At 36.7% G+C, this 25,464-nt stretch overlaps 4 protein-coding genes, 1 long non-coding RNA gene and 1 pseudogene across 5 annotated transcripts; 4 read left to right on the forward strand and 2 right to left on the reverse strand.

The window, feature by feature from the left end:
• Positions 1,740–2,656, forward strand: LOC109130497 (RNA-binding protein 24-like). Its single transcript, XM_019240086.1, has 3 exons — positions 1,740–1,877; positions 1,976–2,226; positions 2,320–2,656. Exons 1-3 carry the CDS (start codon positions 1,740–1,742, stop codon positions 2,654–2,656), a joined length of 726 nt encoding a protein of 241 aa, XP_019095631.1.
• On the forward strand, positions 7,778–9,071 carry LOC104761395. Its single transcript, XM_010484473.1, has 2 exons — positions 7,778–7,872; positions 8,277–9,071. Exons 1-2 carry the CDS (start codon positions 7,863–7,865, stop codon positions 8,936–8,938), a joined length of 672 nt encoding a protein of 223 aa, XP_010482775.1. The 5' UTR covers positions 7,778–7,862; the 3' UTR covers positions 8,939–9,071.
• On the forward strand, positions 9,997–10,428 carry LOC104763438 (annotated as a pseudogene).
• Positions 11,174–12,226, reverse strand: LOC104761396 (NDR1/HIN1-like protein 12). Its single transcript, XM_010484474.2, has one exon. The coding sequence runs from the start codon at positions 12,134–12,136 to the stop codon at positions 11,495–11,497; it is 642 nt and encodes a 213-aa protein (XP_010482776.1). The 5' UTR covers positions 12,137–12,226; the 3' UTR covers positions 11,174–11,494.
• On the reverse strand, positions 15,631–16,574 carry LOC109130555. The gene is made up of 3 exons (XR_002036485.1): positions 16,297–16,574; positions 16,077–16,180; positions 15,631–15,946 (listed from the first exon to the last, which is right to left on the reverse strand). It is a non-coding gene; the product is annotated as an uncharacterized LOC109130555 (long non-coding RNA).
• Positions 16,922–17,548, forward strand: LOC104761397 (egg cell-secreted protein 1.1-like). Its single transcript, XM_010484475.1, has one exon. The coding sequence runs from the start codon at positions 16,922–16,924 to the stop codon at positions 17,546–17,548; it is 627 nt and encodes a 208-aa protein (XP_010482777.1).

Consider the following 25,464-nt stretch of genomic DNA (forward strand, 5'->3'; position numbering starts at 1 on the left):
AATCGATCAGATAGAGTTATTGATACCACGACAGTGGATCAGTTTATATTTATGTTTGAGTTCTAGATTGGTACTTAATCTATGCCCTGAATAGTTGTTTAGTTGCTATCTCTGAAATTTCCGAGAATTATCTCTGATCTAGTGTTTTGCTTATTGCCTTTTTATACCGTTTTAATCGCGTTACTGTTACCAAACAAACCCAACTTCGAATTGTCTTAGCTTGAAATTGAACCAATAGAACCATAGAGTAAAACTTGGTCTTCGTGGAATTCGACCCCTAAGTACTACTTCTTTGCTGTGCACTTGCAGTAGGAAAATAGGGTTTAAAACTCTGTGTATCAAGTATTCTTGGATTCCATCAAAATGTAGTAAATGTGGGTTTGTAGGCCACAAAGAAACTAGATGCCTTCTCCTCTCTCAAGCAGGTTCTGTTTCCAATTTGGCCTCTAAGGTTGATGTAATTCCAGTTGTTGTTGAAGGTAATAAAATTCCCCAAACACCCCTTGTTGAGGCTGCCAACAGCACATGTATTACTACTCCCATTGTTGCACAAAAAAATCTTGTTGATTGTGCATCACCAGCTGATGCGGTGCTAGGTGCAAGTTCTGTTTCTGCCTGCACTTTTGTCTCCCCTACTCTCTCAGTTAAAGTGCTCTTGTTGAGACTACAGTTGAAGCTCTTGCTACCAACACCACTGCCTTATGCAGCCCTATTCCCATCAACACTGAAGTTGTATTGTCATCTTCTCCAATGGTAACTGTCACATTTTCTCCCTCTTGTTCAACTTCATTTCAAAATGAGTTTGTGCAGAAAAATATAGTAGGAAGTAATCAATTTGCTGACTTCGATGTTGGAGTTTATGGTTATGAGATGGGTGATGAATCCTCTCAACGTACCCGAGGAGGAAGGACAATCAAACCTATCCAAAAACTACAAGATCAATGGATTACAGTCAGAGGACGAGGCAAATGTGGTCGTGGTGGCCACGGTGGTCGAAGATGATCGATCCAAAAATAGCTAGAAGATTAACTTTCCAGTTTCCACTAGTTCTATCTTTCTCTTCTTTTAGAATATGCTTCATTGTATAATTTCCCGTTACTTTACTTTCAAAAACTATATAATCTACAAATCATATCCCTATATTATTTTTTATGCATTATAATTGAAACCTTTTTAACAAAAAAATAATAATAATAATAATAATAATAATATTTAACTATTCCCTTGTGCCAAAATATTTCATTTAAGTAATTTTAGTTTAAGTAATTTTGGTCCCTTTCGATTGCTCTGTTTAAAAGGAATTTCCCATACTAAAAATAACTTTTTAAAAATACAGAAAAAAATTTCTCATTAATGATAGGTTTAAGTCTTTTTACAAGAGTCCTGGTTTGACTCTGTTTTGTGCCATAAACATACATATAAAAATATATATTTCAATAAGTATCTACGTTTGATATGTTTATTTAACTTCAAATGTTCTAGTATCTTATCGTGTCCACACATAAAAAAATATTCTAGTATCTTCTTGCAATACCTATTTAGAATCGGAATACAAAAGATGCAGTGTACATATTATTCCTATTTGGCTATTTCTTATCCATTTATGGTTTTGTTGGATTCATCTGATATATATATACTTTTAACACACCCATTCCCTTCGTAACACTTTTTTTTCTTCATCTAGGTTTCAGATTGTTCGACTCTCTTCTTTTAACCTTTTTAGACTCCGCAAAAGAGACATGTCTCAACACCAAAATTTCGATACAACATACACGAAGATATACGTGGGAGGTTTGCCTTGGAAAACAAGAAAGGAAGGCTTGATAAGCTTCTTCGAACCTTTTCGAGAAACAGACCAATCTCAAGGTTATGGCTTTGTAAGTATCCAAGAACCAAATACCACGTTTAGGTTATCTCTTATATTCAAGAGACTATTATTCCAATCATGAATCTTTTTATGTTTTTATCTTTTCAGGTCACATTTAAAGATGCTGAATCTGCAAAGAGGGCTTGCAAGGATCTGAATCCGAAAATTGACGGACGAGTAGCCAATTGCAACCTTGCTTCTGTTGGTGCTAAGGTCAAACAAAACCAATCCAAGACAAACCCGATCCCTTTACGTCATGATGGCCTTTGTTTCAGTGCCCCAAGTTATCGCCAAAACCTGCAGCAACCTTCAAATTTTCATCAACCACCAGTAACTGCGTACGCTGGACCTCCTCATTGGTATTTTTCTTGGAATAAATTATGAGTATAGAAGTTTCTAGCCATGGTTTCTTTAGTTTAATGTAGTTTCTTGGTAACTTTTCAATGTTTTAGGAACCAAGTTTATCCGCAACATCCTCAACAGTGGTGTTACAACCATCCAAAGTTTTACAATTATCCTCAGCAGTATCCGCAATATAATCCCCAATACGATCCGATGATGTCATATTACCAACCTTACCCTATGGTTAACACGAACCAATGTTACTTTGGGACGCAGCAATCTACAAACGCTGTTTACCAAGAATCGAGCAGCTCATCGGCTACGCCAAAGCAGACGGAGTTGACTTCCACACCAGGGTCTTCGTCAACTGAAACGATATATAATAATAATACTAGTGATTCAGGTTCCAGTGGAAACTGTTGGATAAGCTTGAAGAAGCAAGCTTAGATTTAGGAATACTAATCCTATTGGTGTTTGGATTTCTAGAGTTATTAGGAATCTATATTGTTAGGAGTTATCTAATAATACTTGGTGTTTGAATAGGATTAGGAATTGTTTTTAAGTCTCTATATAAAGGATGTCAAAGTGTGACATAACTTTGAGAGTTTTAGAGATTGAGAGATTGTGTGAGATTAAGTTTTGAGTTATTTTCTTAATCTATTAAAAGAGAGTTATTCTTTTAAATTTTTGATCTTCTAAAACTAGATTTGGTATCAGAGCCTTACGCTAACAACATACAACGTAGATTAGACGATCATCAAAACTTGCAGGATCCACCATGGCAGACGGAGAAGGAGCTATCATTCCCACACCTCCGCCGAAAGCAAAGGAATTCTCTGCACCATCTGTTCATTGTCCGATATTATCCGAGACCAATTATACCGTATGGGCCATACGAATGCGCAACTTGCTGAAAATCTATAAAGTCTGGGACACGATTGATCCAGGCATCACCGACGAAGACAAAAACCAGACAGCTATTGGCGTGATCTTTCAAGCGTAACCAGAACATCTCATTCTACAAATTGGGGATCATACTACTTCTAAAGCAATCTCGGACATTCTTCACACACAGAACGTTGGAGCAGAACGCGTTCGCGCAGCACGATTACGAACCCTACTTGCTGAATTTGAAAGAATGACGATGTTGGATTCCGATACAATACAAACCTTCTCCGGGAAACTATCAGAACTCGCTTCGAAGACAACCTCTCTTGGTTGTAAAATCGAGGAATCAAAGCTTGTCACTAAGCTCCTCGATAGTGTGCCACAGGAAAAGTTTATTCCGATAATCGCTTCCCTGGAGCAAGTTTTGGACCTTCAAACTACTAGCTTTGCCGATATAATTGGACGCTTGAAGACATATGAAGAACGATTCAACAGAGCACGAGACAGGGGCGATTCGCAGACTAAGCTCCTTTACGCAGACTCTTCTCAGACCGGTGGTGGAAGAGGTCCAGGGAGAGGCAGAGGAAGAGGACGAGGGAGAGGACGATTTGGGTATCAGCAGAGAGATGTGTCCATGATTACGTGTTATCGGTGTGACAAACTTGGACATTAGGCATCTGATTGTCCAGACCGTCTTCTTAAACTTGCAGCTACAGCAACAAACGAGACAACTGAAGATGATTCCAAAAAAGCAGAAGCACTTATGGTCCATGAAGTTGTGTATCTGAACAAGAGGAATGTCCAGCCAGAGATGTTTGAGACATGTTCAGATAAGGTATGGTACCTGGATAATGGTGCTAGCAATCACATGACTGGAAATCGAATGTGGTTTTGCAATCTTGATGAATTAGTCACAGGCAAAGTGCGTTTTGGTGATGACTCTTGCATTACTATAAAAGGAAAGGGCTCTATTTTATTCTGTAGCAAGAATGGAGAAAAGAAGTTACTCTCTGATGTTTATTACATACCAGAACTCAAGAGTAATATCATTAGCTTGGGACAAGCGACTGAATCTGGTTGTGATGTGAGGATGAGGGAAGATTATCTTACTCTCCATGACAGTAATGGCAATCTTCTCGTCAAAGCAAGTCGCTCTAGGAACAGGCTTTACAAAGTAAGTTTAGAAGTCGAAGCCACCCAGTGTCTGCAGCTAACAACATCAAGCGGAGATTCTACACAATGGCATGCTCGTCTCGGTCAGATCAATCATGCCACTATCAAGAATATGGTAACAAAGGAACTAGTTTATGGAATATCTAGTGCGTCAAGAGAAGCAGAAACTTGTTCATCATGTTTACTTGGTAAACAAACGAGAAAGGTTTTTCCAGCAGCAACTTCATACAGAGCATCCAAACCCCTAGAACTAGTCCATGGAGATTTATGTGGCCCGATTTCACCATCTACAGCTGCAAACAAGAGATTCATCTTCGTCTTAATTGATGACCATTCGAGGTATATGTGGACAATTCTCTTACAAGAGAAGAGTGAGGCATTTGGTAAATTTAAAGTTTTTAAAACTTTGGTTGAGAAAGAAACCAACTCTACTCTTAAGACATTGAGGACCGATAGAGGTGGAGAGTTTATGTCTCATGAATTTCAGGATTTCTGTGAAAAGGAAGGCATTCATAGACATCTTACAGCTCCATATACACCTCAACAGAATGGTGTGGTGGAAAGAAGAAATAGAACTCTAATGGAGATGACTAGAAGTATCCTAAAGCACATGAGAATGCCAAACTATCTATGGGGAGAAGCTGTGAGACATGCAACTTATATCATCAATAGAGTGGGAACAAGATCTCTTGAGAATCAAACACCATATGAAGCTTACAAAACCAAAAAACCAAACGTTGATCATCTAAAAGTTTTTGGCTGCATCGCATATGCCAAAATTGAAACACCACATTTAAAGAAACTGGATGATAGAACAAAAGTGTTAGTTCATCTCGGAATAGAACCTGGTTCTAAAGCATATCGACTTTTCGATCCTTCAACTCGGAAAGTCACAGTGAGTAGGGACGTGGTGTTTGATGAAGACAAAGGCTGGAATTGGATCCACTCTACAACAGAACATTACAGAGAACCAGGAATGTTCAAGGTTAGCATTGGGAATTTTGGAAATCATGGAATTGCAGAAGAAGGAGACACAGAGGAAGCAGAACAAACAGAGGAAACAGAGCAGCATGAAGAACATTCAGATCTTGAGAATGATAATGTCTGTGAAACTAATAATGATGACCATGAAAGTGAAACAGAAAGTTTAGAAGCAGTACAGCAAATACCGAGAAAATCAGGAAGTCAAACCATGATGCCAAGCTATTTGAGTGATTATGTGCTTTTAGGAGAAATTGAAGGAGAATACTTACTCTTATCAATCAATGAAGAACCGTGGGAATTTAAAGAAGCGAGTAAGATGAAAGAGTGGAGAGATGCTTGTGAAGAAGAAATCAAATCCATAACAAAGAACAAGACTTGGTCGCTTGTAGATCTGCCCAGAAATTGCAAATCAATCGGATTGAAGTGGGTGTTTAAAATAAAACGCAACTCAGATGGAAGCATTAACAAGTACAAATCAAGACTTGTAGCTAAAGGATATGTGCAAAGACATGGCGTTGACTACGATGAGGTTTTTGCACCTGTAGCTCGTATTGAAACAGTTCGATTCATCATCTCATTAGCTGCATCAAACGGTTGGGAAATACATCATCTTGATGTGAAAACGGCATTCCTCCATGGAGAACTAAAAGAAGATGTTTATGTAAGTCAACCTGAAGGTTTTGTGGTTGAAGGACAAGAGAGAAAAGTCTACAAACTTCACAAAGCTTTATATGGACTTAAGCAAGCACCAAGGGCGTGGAACACTAAGCTGAATCAGATCCTCAGAGAATTAAGTTTCGTCAAGTGTTCTAAAGAGCCGTCTCTTTACAGAAAACAAGATAAGGAAGAACTTCTTGTTGTGGCTGTATATGTCGATGATCTCCTAGTCACAGGATCGAACCTGCAGCTCATTCTAGAATTCAAAAGAAATATGGCTATAAAGTTTGAGATGACTGATTTGGGAAAGCTTACCTATTACCTTGGTATAGAGGTTCTTCAAGAAAAGGATGGAATCAAGTTAAATCAAGAGAGATATGCAAACAAGATTCTTGAAGAAGCAGGGATGAGAGATTGTAACTCTGTTTCAACTCCGATGATGTTAAGTGTGGAGCTATCCAAGTCAAAATCAGAGAAGTCTATCAACGAGAAAGACTATAGAAGGATGGTTGGATGTCTCAGATACTTATTACATACACGTCCCGATTTGTCATATGTTGTTGGAATATTGAGCAGGTATATGCAGGAGCCAAAAGAATCTCATGGAGCTGTAATGAAACATGTACTCAGATATCTTAAAGGAACACTTGAGTATGGTTTATTCTTCACTAAAGGAGACACCTCAGGACTGATTGGTTATAGTGATAGCAGTCACAGCGTGGATATAGATGATGGACGGAGCACTAGCGGTCATGTGTTCTATCTCAATAACTGTCCGATTACATGGTGTTCACAGAAGCAGCCAGTTGTCGCATTATCCTCATGTGAGGCTGAGTTTATGGCTGCTACAGAAGCAGCAAAGCAAGCTATATGGCTTCAAGAACTTCTTGCTGAAGTAATTGGATCTGAGTGTGAAAAGGTGATGATACGAGTTGATAATAAGTCAGCCATTGCCCTCACAAAAAATCCAGTGTTTCATGGTAGGAGTAAACACATCCATCGAAAATTTCACTTCATTAGAGAATGCGTTGAAAGTGAGCAAGTGGAGGTTGAGTATGTTTGTGGAGAAAAGCAGAAGGCTGACATACTTACTAAAGCGCTTGGTAAGAACAAGTTTGGAGTAATGAGAAAGCTCATTGGTGTGCAAAGCAGCTCAAATGGAGACTTCAAGCTTAGAGGGGAGAATGTTGGATAAGCTTGAAGAAGCAAGCTTAGATTTAGGAATACTAATACTATTGGTGTTTGGATTTCTAGAGTTATTAGGAATCTATATTGTTAGGAGTTATCTAATAATACTTGGTGTTTGAATATGATTAGGAATTGTTTTTAAGTCTCTATATAAAGGATGTCAAAGTGTGACATAACTTTGAGAGTTTTAGAGATTGAGAGATTGTGTGAGATTAAGTTTTGAGTTATTTTCTTAATCTATTAAAAGAGAGTTATTCTTTTAAATTCTTGATCTTCTAAAACTAGAGAAACAAGCAATGTTAGATTTGCGGAGTTTGATGATGGTTCTTATGTTTATTAGTACTTCAAATATATCAATGGTATTTCTCTAAACCATATGTGGTTTTTGTGACTATGCTATAGCTAAATTGAATTATATAACAAGTTCTTTCTTTATAATCCATTATTGCATCTCATATACGTGTTATGATGACTCTTTGTATCTTATTAATTCGCCTGAGTTTTTCTTTTTGATTTTGATATCCAAATAGAATTCAGAATCAAATAAAGTAATAAACAAATGCTTCGAATCCGATTTAGATATCCAAATTTTGGGACAATTATTAACCAAACGTGACAATATTAAACCTAAACGGGTAAACTCATCTCATTGACGGTTACAATTTGGTGATAAGTTTCGTTGCCAATCATAAATTTCCATTAGTGTGGAGATATCTCAAACTTCGGAATCGCACTAATTAGGGTTTCACGATTTTTGGCAATCATGAATCCAGGTAATCGTTCTTTTTGTAATTAGGGTTCTACGATTTTTGCTTATTACGATATCTTTGGAGCGGAGGTTAATGTATTTTTTTGCCTTCGTTGCTTTTATTAATCAAGTTTAATCCTGTTCTTCTTCTGGATTTGTGGTAATTTAGAGAAACGCTTGTCAATTTTATAGTTAATCAATTTCAATCATGACAAAATCCTTTCGGTTCTGCAATGGCTCTTCGAACCCTAATTGTAGTGTTGAAGTTCTTTGTAACGTTTTTTTTTTCCTTCGTTATCTTAGAACTGTCTATTGAAAGTTTCTCTCCTATATATCATCCTATGGTTGGAATTTAGAATTTTATGTTTATTCTTCTTTGCAAAGTGTAGTCCAAATTTGATATGGTTTGTAACACAATCTTATTTTCAGTGTTGGGACTTGCATCTTGTTTCTCCAATGTTGAGTCGATCCCAATGCTAAATGGGTCGAACTTTTCAGAATGGAAAGAACGTTTGTTACTTGTGCTTGCCCCCATGGATCTTGATATTTCCCTCAGGGAAGAGCGTCCAGATGCCTTAAAGTGCATTGACAAAACCGAGCGTTGGGACCGTTCCAACCGCATTAGTATGATGATGGTGAAAATCCGGATCCCACCAAAATTCAGAGGCATTATCCCCGATGATGTTACAACCGCTAAAGAAGCTTTGGCTGCGGTTGAGAAGTACTATGCTAAAAACGAGAGGGCAGAGTCTACAATGGTGATGGCTGAGTTTTTGTTAAAGAAAAAAACGAATGAGAGTGTTAGAGAGCATATTATGATGAATATGAGCGTTGCAGCTAAGTTGAAGAAACTCGGGTTGTGTCTTCATGATAACGTCGTGGCAGGTTCGATACTCGATAGTCTGCCCTCAGAGTATGATCTGCTTAGGAAAACTTATAGCCGTATGCAACTTGAATGGTCGACTCATGATCTTATCTATCATTGTGTCCAAGAAGAGGAGAGGTTGAAGAGTGTAAACAAGGAACATGATCTTGTTGCTGGTAAAGTCATATGTGATAAAAAAAGAAAGCACTATGACGAATGTTTATGATTTGATTCAGGAGTGACATTTTGAATAAGCCATATGCTTTAGAGGCAGTATGTGGAAATAAGAAGCAACAAAGGTTTTTGGCATTTTAGTTGTTGTTTTTTATGTTTTTGTAACAGATCTATCATAATATTTTGTGGTTACTCTTATGTTTGATTATATTAAATTCTAAAAGGAACATATGAAAACAAAGTCATCCATCGATCATTGGATTAAAACAGTTCTTGCTCTTATCTTCTTGTTCTGTTTCCCCTGTTTTTTGCTCTGTTCGTCTATTAACACTGAAGTTACAAAAACACTTTATGATACTTACAGTAGGTTTTAAAAGCTAGTACAAATATCTTCGTAATACAATATGACAATACCATTAGCCGCAAAATCTCTAGAAACATCTAAAAACCCAAAATCTTATAGTTCAGGTGATTCATGGATAGATTCAAGCCTTAGTCTCTTATTCATTTCTATTCTATGTTCGTAATTGGATAAACATAAGATAAGCTGAGTATGCTGTGTGAGATTCACCTTCTTATGATGTGTTTATATATAGACAAACACAAAGATGCTCCAATTATTAAAATCATGGGTTGTGTTTAAATTGGAGTGGATAGTAAAAAAGTAGGTGGGAATGTAACAGATTCGGATCAATGTGTATCTTAATGAACAAAAGAAAATTAGAGATCAAGTCTTGAAAATGTTAACACGTGTACACAATGGGTCGGTTCTTGCACATAATAAAACATTATTTTTGGACCGACTTTTTAAAAATCCATAACCATATGGCTTGTCTAATACTTCGTGGTATATCATGATGAAACCTACTTAATCTATATCTGATAAATGGGGAAAAAGATAACTAATACTATTTGCGATTGGAACTTGGAAGTCAATAGAAAAAAAAGAATAAAAAAAATTGAATAAACAGTGGTATTTTCCAAATTTTAGTCGAGAAAGGATTCTTAAGTAGTTTTTATAAATAGAGATGATTGTAAAACAAAAAAAAAGTTACTTCATGTCCTTAACCTCTTCTACTAATTTACAACAAAGTTTTACTTTCTTTAGCCATGGCTCAACAAAACGATAGGTACACAAAAATCTATGTAGCAGGTTTGCCTTGGATTACAAGAACCGAATGTCTCAGAAGCTACTTCGAACAATTTGGAGAAATCGTCTATGCTAATGTAGTTTGTGATAGAGCAACACAACGATCAAAGGGATTTGGTTTTGTAAGCATTTTAAACAATATATAGTATTTTAACATGTAGAGTAATTATTGGTATACATTTAGTTTTTTTAATCATGAGTTTGAGTCATCATTATTAGGGCACGTTCAAAGAAGTTGATTCTGCAACGAGAGCATGCGAGAATCCAAATCATATGATAGACGGACGAACGACCAATTGCAAACTTGCTTATCGTGGTGCTAGGTTCCCAATAACCAACCAATCCAATACGGTTATCAATCTCAATCCTCTCTCTTTTGGTTTTCTCTCTAATCCGATTAATTATTACATTTTAGTAGTGACATGATAATTATTCATTAACAATCTTTTGTTCTTGTGTAAACTCAGGTCAACCGGTCTTTATGTACTGGTATTTTAATTTCTCCTTTTTCATCTATATTTTTTTATACAATTAAAACCAATTTGTAGCTATCGTGTGGTATTAACACGGAACTAATGATTTTTTTTTTTTTCCAAATTCAGCCCGTATAACCAGCGGTCTTACGTATGTTACCCTTGTATCCGTATTAAACGTAATCTTAATCTCAGACATGGAGCTTCATGTTCTGTTGGCATGCATCCTCGTAGTGAACTGGGTTTAATTATATAGTTCGTCTGACTTTTAATATTAGCGTAAGTGAGATATTATAGTAGACTTTTATGTCATTGCTTCTGTTTGAAACAGATTATATCATCTAATACTCTACTTTTTATTAGATTCTACCTCATTCAGGATTTTTTTTTTAATAAAAAAACTTTAATAAACTGTTTTGTTATTAAGGTTGACGCAACAAAAGGAATACCTAATTAACGAACATAAAGAATTTATTCTTGCAAGAATATGTTATATCAACTAAACTGCGACATTCTTTATTCGAGTCTTAATGAATCTTCTGCTCTGCTTCCTCGTACGTATCTGTTCAAAAACATAGAAGCTCCAATAGGAAAATAGGTGACTTTTACTTGATATTTCCCTAAAGTAGAGTGAAGATGTAAGAAAAAAAAAAAGTAAACTGACTTCAAGAAACACAGACAATTATATATATAACCCCAATAATCTCAAATCTTTATGCGTCTAGCTGAAGAGTAAAAAAGGTTAAAATAATCAGGTGAAACTATAGAAAAAATCAAACTTCCTCTGCTTTTCAACCAAGGATATGCTCTGTTTTGTTATTTTACCTCTCTATTATTCTATATAGACAGTTCAATGTAGCTTTACAAAAAGTACTAATCACCAGCACACAAATAAAATTAAAAAAACACCATCAACATACATAGTTTTACGCATAAGTCAAAGAAGCTAGAGTGCATATATATGGTTGATTATGATCTATATATTTCATATAGTTGTTGAGCAACGAGTCCCTTGTAGTGAAGCTAATGGAGGAGTGGTCATGTTCTGTCCAAAAGCTACAATTGCAAGACAATTTACATTGAACCGGTATGCGCCCGAGACCCATGTACCAATCTTCCACCGTAGCTTCCCGTCCATCTTCAAACCAATGATTACTTTACCAGTGGTGCGATCATGACCGATTTGATAACCGAAGGACTGAGCAACGGGTAGCTCAGTACCTTGAAGAAACGCTGTCAAGAGATTGATTTCTTCATGGGATTGGTAAAAAGGCGATAGAGAGACCTCTGAGGTGATTTGTTGTCCTCTATAGGCTGCGTAAACAAGTAGCTTGTCGTAGTAGATCCCGACTTTTTTGTTAGGGTTTTTGGAGAAGAGAGTGAGTTGGATTGAAGAGTTGAGGAGATGAGTGGAGGAGGAGGAGAGATTGAGGCTGTATATATCGGCTTCCGTGAGGGAGAACTCGGGTTTCTCTGGGTGGAGGATGAGCCAAACGAGTAAGATGATGAGGAGGAGGCCGCTAAAGAAAGTTGAGAATGTAAAAAAGAGTTTCTTGTGACGATGGTTGATGCTAATCCCTCCTTTCTTGGCGCAATGTTTTGGAGAAGTAACGGAGATTTGAGACATTTGGAGAGAGAGAGAGAAAGAGAGATGATGATGAGGAGAAGAAGAAGAAGAAGATGGACAGAGAAGAAGGAGAGAAGGCGAAGGGGTTGGTTGATATAAAGAGTGGAAGAAGAAAGCAATAAGCACTTAACCGGCAATTATCTTGGTGGTCTTTAGTAATGCTTTTTTTGACTTAGTTGTCTGCTTGCGAAGGTGTGAAAATATTGACCGTTGGATTAATTGATAAATGGACTTCTGTTTTCTTGCTGTCGTTTTTTTCTTTCTTTATGAATATATTTGCGTGAACGTTTTAGTTACTTATATTAGTGTACATGCTTGATTAGTTAGGGCAAACACGTACCAAATTATTAATAAAGTTAACACATCCTGAGACTTTGAAATGACTAGAAAAGCAAAAGCTTAATTCTCTTTAATTTCAAATGATTAGTATTTTGTGATATTGTGCATGGTAAGTTTTGTGATATATTGTGCATGGTAATTCTCTTTAATTTCAAATGATTAGTATTTTGTGATATTGTGCATGCGAAGTTAGAAGACAAAATGTCATGGGATGAAACCGATTCCATATAATTAAAGACCTGAGATGTGTAGACTAAAATCGATATCGAGATTTTGGTAGTTAAATCACTATATATGTTAAAGAAAGCACAAGTGTAGGATTAAATATTTTATTTAACACTTAGATTATTAGACTAATATGGGGTAAAATGATACATAGAAGAAAATAGTTGAACAAAACATTTGGGTCAAGAAGCTTGTATATATATAATAACAAGTTTTATGTAAAGTATATTCTTTTCTTTTTTTTCGATGTAAAGTATATCCCTATATATTAATAGAGAAGCATTCTCAACAATGATGTGTCGTCGCTAGAGAGCTCGAGACATTAATGAATTTATTGCTCTTATTTTGGATATTTACACATAATTGCTATTGAATGATTAAAGAATATTCCTTTTCAATTAATTAAAATAATCAAACATTTTAATTTTAAAATATATTTTAATCATTTTTATAACATTTAATTATTATATCATTATTAGATCTAAAACATTTTCAAAAACCTAAACTATTCACCTATTAAAAAAAAGTGATTAATATTCACATATTTAAATTTTCTAAAATAAAATTATCGCAATAATCATTATTATAGGAAATGTATTTATTTAATACAATTGGTATAATATTTCACGAATGAAACATATTCTTACAAAAAAAAAATTAAACGAAATAAATAATCTTTTATAGATTGAAGAAAGAGCGGATGATATATATTTAGTTGATACATAGTAATTTGATTATATATATTTAGTTGATACATAGTAATTTAATCAAAACATCATCTTACAGGTTTTATATTTGGTTATTACACTAACAAATTTTAGATTTTCGATAATAACTTTACTTATAATATTCATATTATTTGTATAGATTTATCCCGCACATAGTGCGGGTTGTTACCTAATTCATATGTATATTACAAAGAAAGAGAACGAGTCGTACGGTATATGTGAATGAACCATGAGTCCGAAGATCCTTTTGTCGGAACCTAGTTGTAAGTTTTTGCTCGATTTGTAGTATTTACATGAGACAACCCCACGTATTATTAAAACCATATACTATACAATTAATCGAAGTGTACAAGAATCAACGCCTCCAAATTGCTTTAAAAAGTTTCATCCTATGAAAAGCTTAGATTTTTTCCTTCCACAAAAGCAGCTTTTCACATTTTTAAAAACAATTGGATAATATTATATAAATAAATTGGATAAATATTTAGACTAGAAATATTGTCTAAAATCTGTTAATGTCATGGAAGACATGAGGAATCTATAATTGGCTTTTTCATAGGGAGGAAATATTAAAAAAATAGAGAGAAAAAGAAGGAAAAAAAAACCGTGGAAGCATCTCAATCATTTCATGGGGTTGTGCTTTTTGTGTCTTTATGTAGCCGTTCCTTTTACGCTAAGGAAAGATAGAGCAACTCGTGTATGCATCCAAATTTCTTTAGATTTCACAATAACATTTGTAAGAAAGTTTTATTGTATAACTTTGTTAGCCTAGATTGTAATAAGATGGAAAACTTAGTAGAAGAGATCTGATTCGTATATTCAAAAAGTAATGGATCTTAGCATGCATCTTGGAAGATCCATACTCTATAATTTTAAAATTTTCCTTTGGGAATACCCCTTAGAAGTTTTATGAAAAGAAAAAAAAAAAGCTTTCTGAATATAGCTCTAAAAATCATTTTAAATTTTAGCCTCTTCTGTTATAAAATTTTCACTTCTCAAAAGCGTAGGGACCTCTCTAACTCTGAGAAGTTGGATAAAAGGAGAAATGGAAACAATGCGACATACTAGTTTATTAATTTATATATGGATTGTATTTGTTATATTGTAGTATGCTTTTTGGTTCATGAATAAACTACTTATAAAAAATGACCCCATGGACTTTGGTAGCTAGTGTGCGATTATAATAATGCTCTTCACTTCTTTTGAAATACTTTCTGAAAATTGTTCATCATTGTAATGTTCTTGCTTTGGACCTAACTTTTTACGGTTTAGCTATTCAAACAATGAAGTGTGAAAAAGAGACTATGCTTTTCAATAATTTCTTTGGTATTTAAAAGTCACTTTTTGTTGATTTTTCTCAAAAGTTTTGTGTTTTAACGAAAGTGAGTTAATATTAAAAGAACCCCAAGTATATATATGTGACTAATGTTATAATTTCTATATGGTTGATGAGACTTCAGTCTTGCAACAAAAATATCTATCATCCAGAAGAGTTTAGAACATGCATGTAAAAATTGATATATATATTGTCCAATTTTTCTTTTCCTATATATTTGATATTTGGTCCAATCTGAACTGTAATAAATTTTTGGATTTGTCTTTTTGGCGGGCCAACCGAATGGGGCAACATGATGTGAACCGGATTTGTTGCGGAGTGAAATGAACTTTAATGCAACTTGGAATCTCCAATACATCGCTCTATGAGACCATGAAATAAGAAAAGCTAGAGGCAATTATCAGATCACAAGAATATATAAATACGAAAGTACTCACATGATTTCTTAGTAAGCTAGGGTCGATGGTTAAGTTATGTACAGGGCTTTTGGAAAAAATATGCAAACTGCTGGGTGATAGAAACGTAGTTTATAAAATGGCAAAAAGAAAAAACCATTTCTCGATATAATTAAGGGTTTCATCCTTCCGCATGGAATATGCTAATATTGTGTGTATCGCTTATCTTATTGGATGTCTCCTAAGGAGATAGGCCCTTAACCCTTAGTTGTTTTTCAGATGTATATATACTATTAGACTTGTATATATTGACAATTACAACCGATGTGAGATATACTAAGTAAAACATTTCTCCTCGACAAAGCCTCGTAACATAGTCATTGTTCCTAATGACATTTATATACTGAATTAAATTAATATAATGACGGCTACAACAAAAAAACGAAGGAGTGAAGGAATCTTAACAAAAAAAAAAGGGACCTGTCAGACCGCCGTGCGACCACCCCAGCAAGGTAGAACCGAGCCGAGTAACGATCCTCTACAGCACCAGATGCGTCGGAAGACATATCTGATCGCACTGTCATGGTTCATCAACCAGGGTTAAGGGCCTATCTCCTTTGAAATCAAGGAAACAGAGGTACGTCCTATAGGATAGATCCTGTTCAAGTAAGGTCGTGACCACTGTTGCTTTGTGGCCATATATAAATAACTCGTTTCTCCATAAGCTTATCGATGTGTCAAGAATTCTAGTCGTTGTTACTCTGTTTGCTGCTACTACGGTACTACCCTATTGACATGGAATAAAAAGCCTCAATGTCAATGAAGAAAACAGCAACAAATGTTGTTATTGCGGCTAAACTGTTTATGGTTGTAGCAGCTGAAATAAAGATAGTTATACTGTTTCTTTGATGGCATACATAATGAATTTGTGCTGCTGCTTTACTGCATATTTCTTCAGCTTCACTAAGCTCTTCTTTTTTGTCAAGACCTGAAATTTATATTTCATGGTAGATGATAAAACCTAAAACTAAAAGACGAGATTTTAATCTTAATGTTATCACAAGATTTGGTCAAATGCGAACATGTGATATCAGAGCTATAATGAAGAAGAAGAGTGTCGGACAAAAAAAAAGAAACCTGTCAGACCGCCGTGCGACCACCCCGGCAAGGTAGAACCGAGCCGAGTAACGATCCTCTACAGCACCGGATGCGTCCAAGAACAGATCGTGGCCGTTAATCACGCTCTGATCGCACGGTCATGGTTCATCAACCAGGGTTAAGGGCCTGTCTCCTTAGAAATAAAGGAATCAGAGGTACGAGCCTATAGAACAGATCCTGTTCAAGTAAGGTCGTGACCATAGACGCTTAGTCTCCGTTATATATACTGAAACTTTGCTCTTCATAATAACGATGTGGGACAAAATTAAAGGATCATATTAAAAGCTAAAGAGGATACATGGGTAGTAGTGATAATTGGTTGAAGGCCCACGTAGTTATATATGCAAAGCCCATCCCTAATCAGTTTGTGAAAGTGTATTCAGTTCCTGCTTTTAATTCAAAGTTTGTCATGTATAACGACCGAGCTAGTCAACGAATATGAAAATGCAACTCTCGTAATAATTTTACCGTATAATTAAGTTTGTGTTGAGTTACTGTATAAATTGTTTGTTTCTTGGGGTCACCAAACCATCTCAATCAAGCAAATCATTCTCCTCTAAAGAAAATATTAAAAAAAAAAAAAAAAAACGAAACAATAGTCACCATGGAAAGTAAGATCAAAACTCTTCTCTCCACGATTCTAGTTGTGAGTACTTTGTGTGCCACTACTTTAGTGAACCCGGGGCTAGCTCAACTACCAACCATTCCTGGCTCCCCAACTGATCTTGCAAAATGTTGGTCATCGCTCCTTAAAATTCAAGGTTGCGAAGTCGAAATCTTCAAATCTGCTTTAACCGGTAAGTTTGAAAACGTTGGACCAACATGCTGCAAGGCGTTTACGGAAATCGATGCAAAGTGTTGGCCCAAAATGTTTCCATTGAATCCTTTCTTCCCTCCTCTTCTCAAGGATGGTTGCTCTCACATCAATGCAGCTGCTCCCTCACTTGCAACATCTAAACTCTCTCTTATTCCTGGATTTTCTCTTCCTGGTTCTCCGGTTGATATCACAAAATGTTGGTCATCACTCTCTAGTGTCGAAGGCTGTGTAGCTGAGATATTCAAATCAGTATTCACAGGAAAGTTTGGTGATGTTGGACATATGTGTTGCAAAGCGTTTTCGGACGTAGATTCAAAGTGTTGGCCTCACATGTTTCCGCTAAATCCGTTATTCCCACCTCTTCTCAAAGATAGTTGCTCTCGCATCGAAGCAGCTGCTCCTACACACAAGTAATCAAGTAGCTATATATATGGGGGGTTTTATATCAAAATGCATTAAATTAGGCTTATTATAGCTTCTAGTTCTAATACTCTAGAAGAGTTTTCTTTATTCCAAACAGCCAGGGAAGTTATTCTTCACATGTAATGGTTACACTACGTCTTATTATCTACAATAATGGCATCTTTGTTATCTTTTCAATAATGGACATCTCGTTTGCTCTAATCTCATTGAGGGATAATCTTGATTCTTGAAATAGCTATAGCTTATGCCCCCTTGTATGATCTTGAAGACAACTTGAGCAACATTTTTTTTTGGTAGGAGACGGGAGACAAATGCCTCCCAAATTTATTCAAAACTTAAAATCAAACACAAATCTGTCTTGGACACGCAGTGTCATTCCTATCATCCGACAAGATCGACACAATCCTACTTGGAACTTCCTCTAAAACATGAAATCCTAAATGAAGAGAAAACATATAGGCTGCTAATCCATCCACAAGACGCTTAGCCTCTCTATACACATGCGAAATACGGACACACCAGTCCCTTGTTATAAAGTCATGGCACAGACGTACCAAGAACGACAGAGGATGCGAATCACTAATCCCTGTCTGAAGAAACCCGACCACCACTTCTGAATCAACCTCCAACTCTAAACGCGACACACACTTACCCCACGCAAAATGAAGACCGTAGTACACTCCCCACAACTCTGCTAGAACAGCCAAGCATATCCCTTTGTTCACCGCAAAACCACCTAACCAATTCCCTGACACATCACGTAATACCCCAGCAGCATAAGCCAAACCCGTATGACCCTGTGAAGCCCCATCTGTGTTCAGTTTCAACCAACCTTCTCGTGGTGGTGTCCAAGCTATCATGCTCTCTTCCCTTACCGGTTTATGTGTTGTACCCTTGTTCTTCAAAAACGCCGACGTTGCCTCCTTTGCCAAATCTTTCAAGAACTGCACCTGATCACGACACCTCCCATTCACTCCAAACACATTCCCGCATCTCCACTTCCAACTCCACCATACTGATATAGCAAACAATGTTGACCAATCACTACTCAAATTCTCATACAACCATTCCAACAAAGATGTCTCAAAAAATCGAGTCTATCTTCGTAGAGGCACTAACCTCCTCCATACCCCCTCCATATCTGGACAATCACGTAAAATGTGGATTATGGTCTCTTCCCCACCTTTACAGACTTGGCATAAGGTTGAATCCGTCGTCTAAACCGTTCTGCATTTGTCATTATCGCTTGATTCCCCACAAGCCACAGAAAAAACATTTACCTATGCCGGTACCGCCACACTCCACACACGAGACCAAAAAACAGCCATATCAGGTGATGGTATTGTACTCCGCGTGAGTAGTTCATACGCCGACGTGACAGTAAAGGACCCGTCTGAACTCTCTCCCCAAGACAAGCGATCTGTCGCAACTGTAACCCTGTCTACCACAATGGCTCCTAGTCGTAGTCTAGTGTCCTCATCAACATAAGCAGACATTCCTCCCAGGTTCCACCCAGTACCATCACGCCACATATCTTGCACTAGTACACTCAAACACTCCGCAGGTAAAGAATCACGCACCCCATCACAGAGAGGCTTTCGTGTGAGCCACTCATCCTGCCAAAAACGAACAGTACTACCATTCCCAAGCACCCATCAATGGCCCAAACTGATTACCTCCCTAATACTTCGTGCTACACTCTGCCACGTCGACGACCAAGTATTTTTAGGTGATAACCATTGCACATTATGCATATCACCCACCTTGTACTTGCTTCTGAGCACACAGGCCCACAAACTGACAGAGTCATGAAGAAGTCTCCAACCCAACTTAGCCAGCAAGGCTTTATTCATTTTTGCGGCCTGTCGAATCCCAAGACCGCCTTGTTTCTTCGGGAGACAGACTCTCTTCCAAGAAACCAGGTGTTGCTTCTTCTTATCACCCGTGCTACCCCATAAGAACGTTCTCGACACTTTATCCAACTCTTTCAACAAGCTTTGTGGCATCGAGATAACACACATAGTATGCACCGGAACAGACGAAAGCACAGCTTTAGTGAGTGTAAGACGGCGTGCGAGACTCAAACATCTTCCTTTCTAGGGCTGGGCATTCTGGTAACCCGTTCGGGTTCGGGTATTACCCATTCGGGTTCGGGTAAACGGGTTTAGAAAAATAGAACCCATTGGGTATTTTTAGATATATGGGTTCGGTTCGGTTTGGGTACTATCGGGTTCGGGTCGGTTTGGGTTACAAATTTTAGAACCCGATTAGTACCCGAACTACCGGGTACCCGAAAAAAATACAATTAAATTTAAATTAATTTAGTTAAATTTTGACTTACATAACAAAATATTTTAGATATTTTGATTATTTTTGATATTTAGGTATAAAACTAAATGAAATATTCAAAATTATAATCATAATTTTGGGGTAATTGCATTATATTAATGATAAATATTATAAATATGTTTATATGTTTGGGTTTAATGGGTACCCAAACGGGTACCGGGTATTACCCGACCCTAACCCGAACCCACTGGTATTAGAAAATAGAACCCAATAGGGTTTTATAGGCAAACCCGTACCCAACCCGAACCCGGTTTTTCGGGTCGGGTTCTGGGTTGGATATTCGGGTACGGTTTTTATGCCCAGGCCTATTCCTTTCCAACCAGCCAATTTCGAGGAGACTCTCGCTAATACTTCCCCAAATGTCTCCTTGTTTAACATCTTCTGTAATATAGGCATTCCCAGATATTTACCTAAATCTTGTGTAGATTTAATACCACTCTCATCAATGATAAGTAACATTTACCGTATAATTAAGTTTATTACAGTATGTTAAGTGTAACACTTGATATGTTTATTATGAGTAGAACTGGGACTTTTATCCGGTACTTGTTTCTTGCTTGGCTACGGGCTTCTATCTATGACGAAACAAATTAGTCCAATTTACTTTGCTGTTAGAAAAGAAATTAAAAATAGTCCAAATATATGTTTATTTTGGATTAATTGTTTGAAAGCCTACAACTTGAGTTACTGATATCAGTTTGTGAAAGTGTATTCAGTTCCATGTTTTTAATTCAAAGTTTGTCATATATAACGACCGAGATAGTCAACGAATATGAAAATGTAACTCTCGTAATAAATTTACCGTATAATTAAGTTTGTGTTGAGTAACCGTATAATTAAGTTTGTGTTGAGTTACTGTTCAGCAACACTTAACAAAGAATATTATTCTCTAAACATATCCACCTAAGAAATCAAGGCGATTCCTAATTCACGCAAAGTGTTATTTTGGTTCTGGACTTTTAGGTTGATGAGGTTTTTTTCTTTTTCTTAATGGGGTTTATTGCTTAACCTTTTTCCAAGATGATCATATGGCGTGGAACAAAAAAACAAAACAAACCCATAATTGTGAGCCTAACAATTGTGAAAATACCTAAGAGTCTAAGACGGTGGGTGTAAATTTACATTGAACAATTAGAATCGCACAAAGATAATGTTAGGCATTCATGGTAACCAAAAACTGTGTTTTTCCGACCATTAGTATATAATATAGGATTAAAAGATGATGAAAATTGTAAACGAAAGATTTGATGGGATGTTATTTGTAAATAAACCTTGCTAGATATCTTTGTTTTTGTTTCTTGCTATCCAATCAACCTTTGGATTCATTTGTTAGAAGTGGAGGTCGTGACGATTGAGTGATCCGAGAGTGACGAAGTGTCTTGCTTTGCAGTTAATCTATGGGTCATATGGGAACAAAGATAAATCAACATGTAAGAATAGTTTCTGTTCATTATTTAGACACCCGAAAGGAAAAAAAAAAGAAACCTGTCAGACCGCCGTGCGACCACCCCGGAAAGGGAGAACCGAACCGAGTAACGATCCTCTACAGTACCGGATGCGTCAGAAGACAGATCGTGGCCGTTAATCACGCTCTGATCGCACGGTCATGGTTCATCAACCAGGGTGAAGGGCCTGTCTCCTTAGGAATCAAGGAAACAGAGGTACGAGCCTATAGAACAGATCCTGTTCAAGTAAGGTCGTGACCACAGACGCTTAGTCTCCGTTATATATACTGAAACTTTTCTCTTCATAATAGCGATGTGGGACAAAATTTAAAGGATCATATTAAAAGCTAAAGAGCATACATGATTAGTAGTGATAATTGGTTGAAAGCCCACGTAGTTATATATGCAAAGCCCATCCCTAATTAGCGTTCAAAATTGGTCAAGAAATTAATGTGATTTGCAATATATTCGTGTTCTTAATCTTTGCTTCTGAACAGTACGTGGTAACAAAGCCATCTTCACAACCTCAGAAAGAGTGAAAACAAAACCTGTGAGAACAAGTAAAACAGTCATTCAACTCCCAATCATTGTGTTTTTTAGTATATTTAGAAGAGTTATTCCTTCTCTTGGATTATCAATGATGAATCCTAGAAGGACTAGTGTTATTAGGACGTCTCTCTGTGACTCCATGGCCGCTTATTATGATAGATTCCTTCCTTTTATGTGGTGCTCAGTTCTCACACATATTAACCTCCAAATTATAGGTTGCTGCTCTATCATGCTAATGGAATCTACAATTTTATAAGCATTTTCCCTTGCGGATGCAATTTTTTTAGAATGTTGACCATTGCCTTAGCGTAGTAGCATATTTTTGGCCTACCTTTAGTAATCATCTCCTGTTTTTTTTGGGCAAACTAGTAATCATCTCCTTTTCTTTTAGATTTTCGACCACTACATACATACTGGCTAGAAAATAGTGTTCGTATCATTTTAAACTAATGGTTTGATGGAGGTTTATTTGGTTAAATAAACCTTCCCAAAAATAGGGGTATGCCGCTTAGTGCAGAGAAGACACGGTATTCTTTAGTAAAAGGCGAAAGAATAGTTCGCTTTGCCTTCACTGCACGGCTCCGTGAATGTTGTAATCAGCTCTGATGTCTTTATTTATATGAGAGTTAACTCACTGATTCCTGAGGGTTTCAAGCGATGTGGGATGTGAAACGTCAACTAGGTAAAACTGAAACACATCTATCATGGGTTTATTTAGCGGGCCGTCGCTTGATTTGTAAAGCCCATCATAAATTTATTGATCTGTCACGTAGGAGTAAGCAACTAAACAAAGATATAGAGAGGCGATTTCCTTAAACCGGAGATTTCATCTAAGTCTAAACCGGAGAGTTCAACAGATTATTACGCTATGGAATGGGGAGCTTTACGCTCGATAATGAACGTTCTTACCATAAATCCAGGTGCTTAAAATCCCTAATTTCATGCCCTTTGAGTTCTTTATCGTTCGTTAACTCATCTTCATCATCTTTTTGAGTATTGAATTGTCAGTATGGAGCAATGTTTAAGTAACAAAAGACATACAAAATGAAAGTTGATCTCGTCCTACACTGACCTTAATTTAAAAAACAAGCCATAGATTATACTCATATCTTTCTAGACTTCTAGTCTCAACTCTCAAGCTTCTCTTGTTCGCTGTAGATTGAACCAAAATTTTAGGGAAGCTTTAAAGTTACAAGTCACAAAAAATACTCTAACATGAACACATCCGTTAAAATGTATGTAAATAATCATTAATTTAAATTACTAATATATTTGAGTTCATTGTTAAAACTTAAACATCCCCAACTTAATGTTATTTCTCTAATCGTAAAATGTAACAGTTCGTTCAATGTTTTTAATTGAAAAGGTTGTAAAAATTGTAACAACAGATGACTTATAAACTATAACTCTTCCTATAAACTTATTATATTCAATAATGCTACGCTATAAAGTATAAACAGTGTCTATCTTTCTGATACCCCAAACAAAACCATCTCAAACAATCTTCCCTTCTCTATATAACAAACACAAGGGAAAAGAAAAAGAGAATATAGTCACCGTAATGGAAGGTACAAATCAAGCCATCAACATTATGCTTTTGCAAAAATTAGTAGGCTTTTTTTTTTTTTTTTTCAACAAAAAAAATCAGCTCAAACGAACCAATTTAAAGGAAAATTGTTTACAAACAAAATATGATGCGGAGATAAGCGCGCTTGACGTGCCAAAGAATCCGCCTTAACATTTGCATTACAAGAAATATGACATAAAGAAAAAGAAGAAAACTCATCTCGATTCGTCTTGATTCCATCCAAATATGTTGCAAAGGCCGGCCAGTCATGAGTAGAAGACACCATCTTCACCAGATCCAAACTGTCCGTAAAGAAAACCACATCTCGAAAGTCGTGGCCAATCATACACCGCATCGCCCAGCTGAAAGTTACCACTTCTGCTTGTAACGGAGATAGACTACGCCGATAATTAGTAGCGCCTAGAACAGGTGACGATCCTTGCAAAGAAGTACAGACCCATCCTGCACCTGCAAAAGCATCGGTCTCTTTCCAAGAGCCATCTACAAAGCATCGATAACCGGAGTAAACTAGTGAAAGGGGATAACTACCCCCTTGTAACCGAGAGGTAGGAACTACAGGGGAAAGGATAACCTCCTCACCCTCATCTTCCAACTGTGCTTGGAGCCAAGATGTAACGCCTGTGTCCCGAAAGATAAGAATATTGGATTTTTACATCAGAAATTTGGTGGAATCGGTTTCATATCGGTTTAGTATCGGTTTAGATAAATTCTGGTTTAATTAAATTAAACCAAGGAACCCTAAATTTCTCTATAACTCACGCTTCTCTACTCTCTTTTGGGGTTGTGGTCGTTTTTGTAGAGAGGAAAAAGAGAACTTGTTTGTGGAGAAGGGGTGTGAGGAAGGGGAGGTTAGATTTTGGTGTGTTAGGCAAAGGACCAGAATCGTTAGGGTTTTGGAGGAAACAGTTTCGACATATCAAATCTTTGTCAAAGTTTCGTGAGACACGTTTTCTCAGAAACGAGTTGGACCCATCGGAGATTGTAACTGAGATCGTGGTCTCGTCTGGTTCATGATCGGCACGATATTTGGTGGGAAGCTTCGTGACGTCTAGGGCTAGCTGTTCACCGGAGGGATTTAATAGTTAACGGGGGTTTCTGGGCTGTTGCAGACTTTAGGAAAGTCTCAACTTGTCATAGTTGTTATAATCAGGTCGAAAAGGTGAGTGCGTGACCATGAGCTTACTCTAAGCGATTGGGTTGTATAACTTGTTTTGTGTGATTGATGTGTAGGTGTGGTGAATGTGTTAATGAGTGTTGTGTTCAATGACTGGTTTGTTATGTTTTATTTGCGGTTGTACTCTTGATTTGCTTGTGTGTATAGCTCGTAGATGGGTGGATCGCCTCACTGGGTATTTCTGGTAATACTCACGCATCTCATTATGTTTGTGGTGCAGGTAATGTATAGCGTGGAATCATGGAAATGAGGAGGAGGATGATCTAGGGTCTCGGTTTTGTGATGTCGGTTTTTAGTGTTTGTGTTGTTGGAACCTGGTTTAGAAACATGTTAGGTTGTTGGTTTATATTGGTTATGATTGGTAATGTATTTAAATTGAATTGGAGTTGGTTTGGTTTGTCTTCCGCTGTCCATGTTGATTTTGTTATTAGTTTATTGTTTGGGTTGTAATTAAATATTGTGGGGTATATTATTATTATTATTATTATTATTATTATTATTATTATTATTATTATTATTATTATTAATAATAAAAAAACGGGTCGAGTTGTTTCAGTTTGGTATCAGAGCCCTTACGGTTCTAGGATGGTTAAGTGGATGGTAGAGCGGCTAGGAGTTTAATTGGGGTGAATTATTTTCCTGTTGTTGGATATATGATTTTGTGAATGGAAATTGATTATGAGTAGTTAGTCAATTTGTTTGTGGTATGGAGTCCTAGTATCATCCTGTTCGAGCCTTCAATGAGATTCCACGGTAAGTTGTTTTCTGTATTGTTAGTTGTGTAGTGTTTTTAGCTTCTGTG

Source organism: Camelina sativa, chromosome 18 (assembly GCF_000633955.1).
Source record: "Camelina sativa cultivar DH55 chromosome 18, Cs, whole genome shotgun sequence".
Classification (NCBI taxonomy): domain Eukaryota; kingdom Viridiplantae; phylum Streptophyta; class Magnoliopsida; order Brassicales; family Brassicaceae; genus Camelina; species Camelina sativa.

Bases quoted from the DNA above. Each gene is read 5' to 3' on its own strand.
- LOC109130497 (XM_019240086.1), top strand. From the start codon at position 1,740: ATGTCTCAACACCAAAATTTCGATACAACATACACGAAGATATACGTG. The intron at 1,878-1,975 runs GTAAGTATCCAA...TTATCTTTTCAG, and splicing joins AATCTCAAGGTTATGGCTTT to GTCACATTTAAAGATGCTGA. The intron at 2,227-2,319 runs GTATTTTTCTTG...TCAATGTTTTAG, and splicing joins TACGCTGGACCTCCTCATTG to GAACCAAGTTTATCCGCAAC.
- LOC104761396 (XM_010484474.2), bottom strand. From the start codon at position 12,136: ATGTCTCAAATCTCCGTTACTTCTCCAAAACATTGCGCCAAGAAAGGA.
- LOC104761397 (XM_010484475.1), top strand. From the start codon at position 16,922: ATGGAAAGTAAGATCAAAACTCTTCTCTCCACGATTCTAGTTGTGAGT.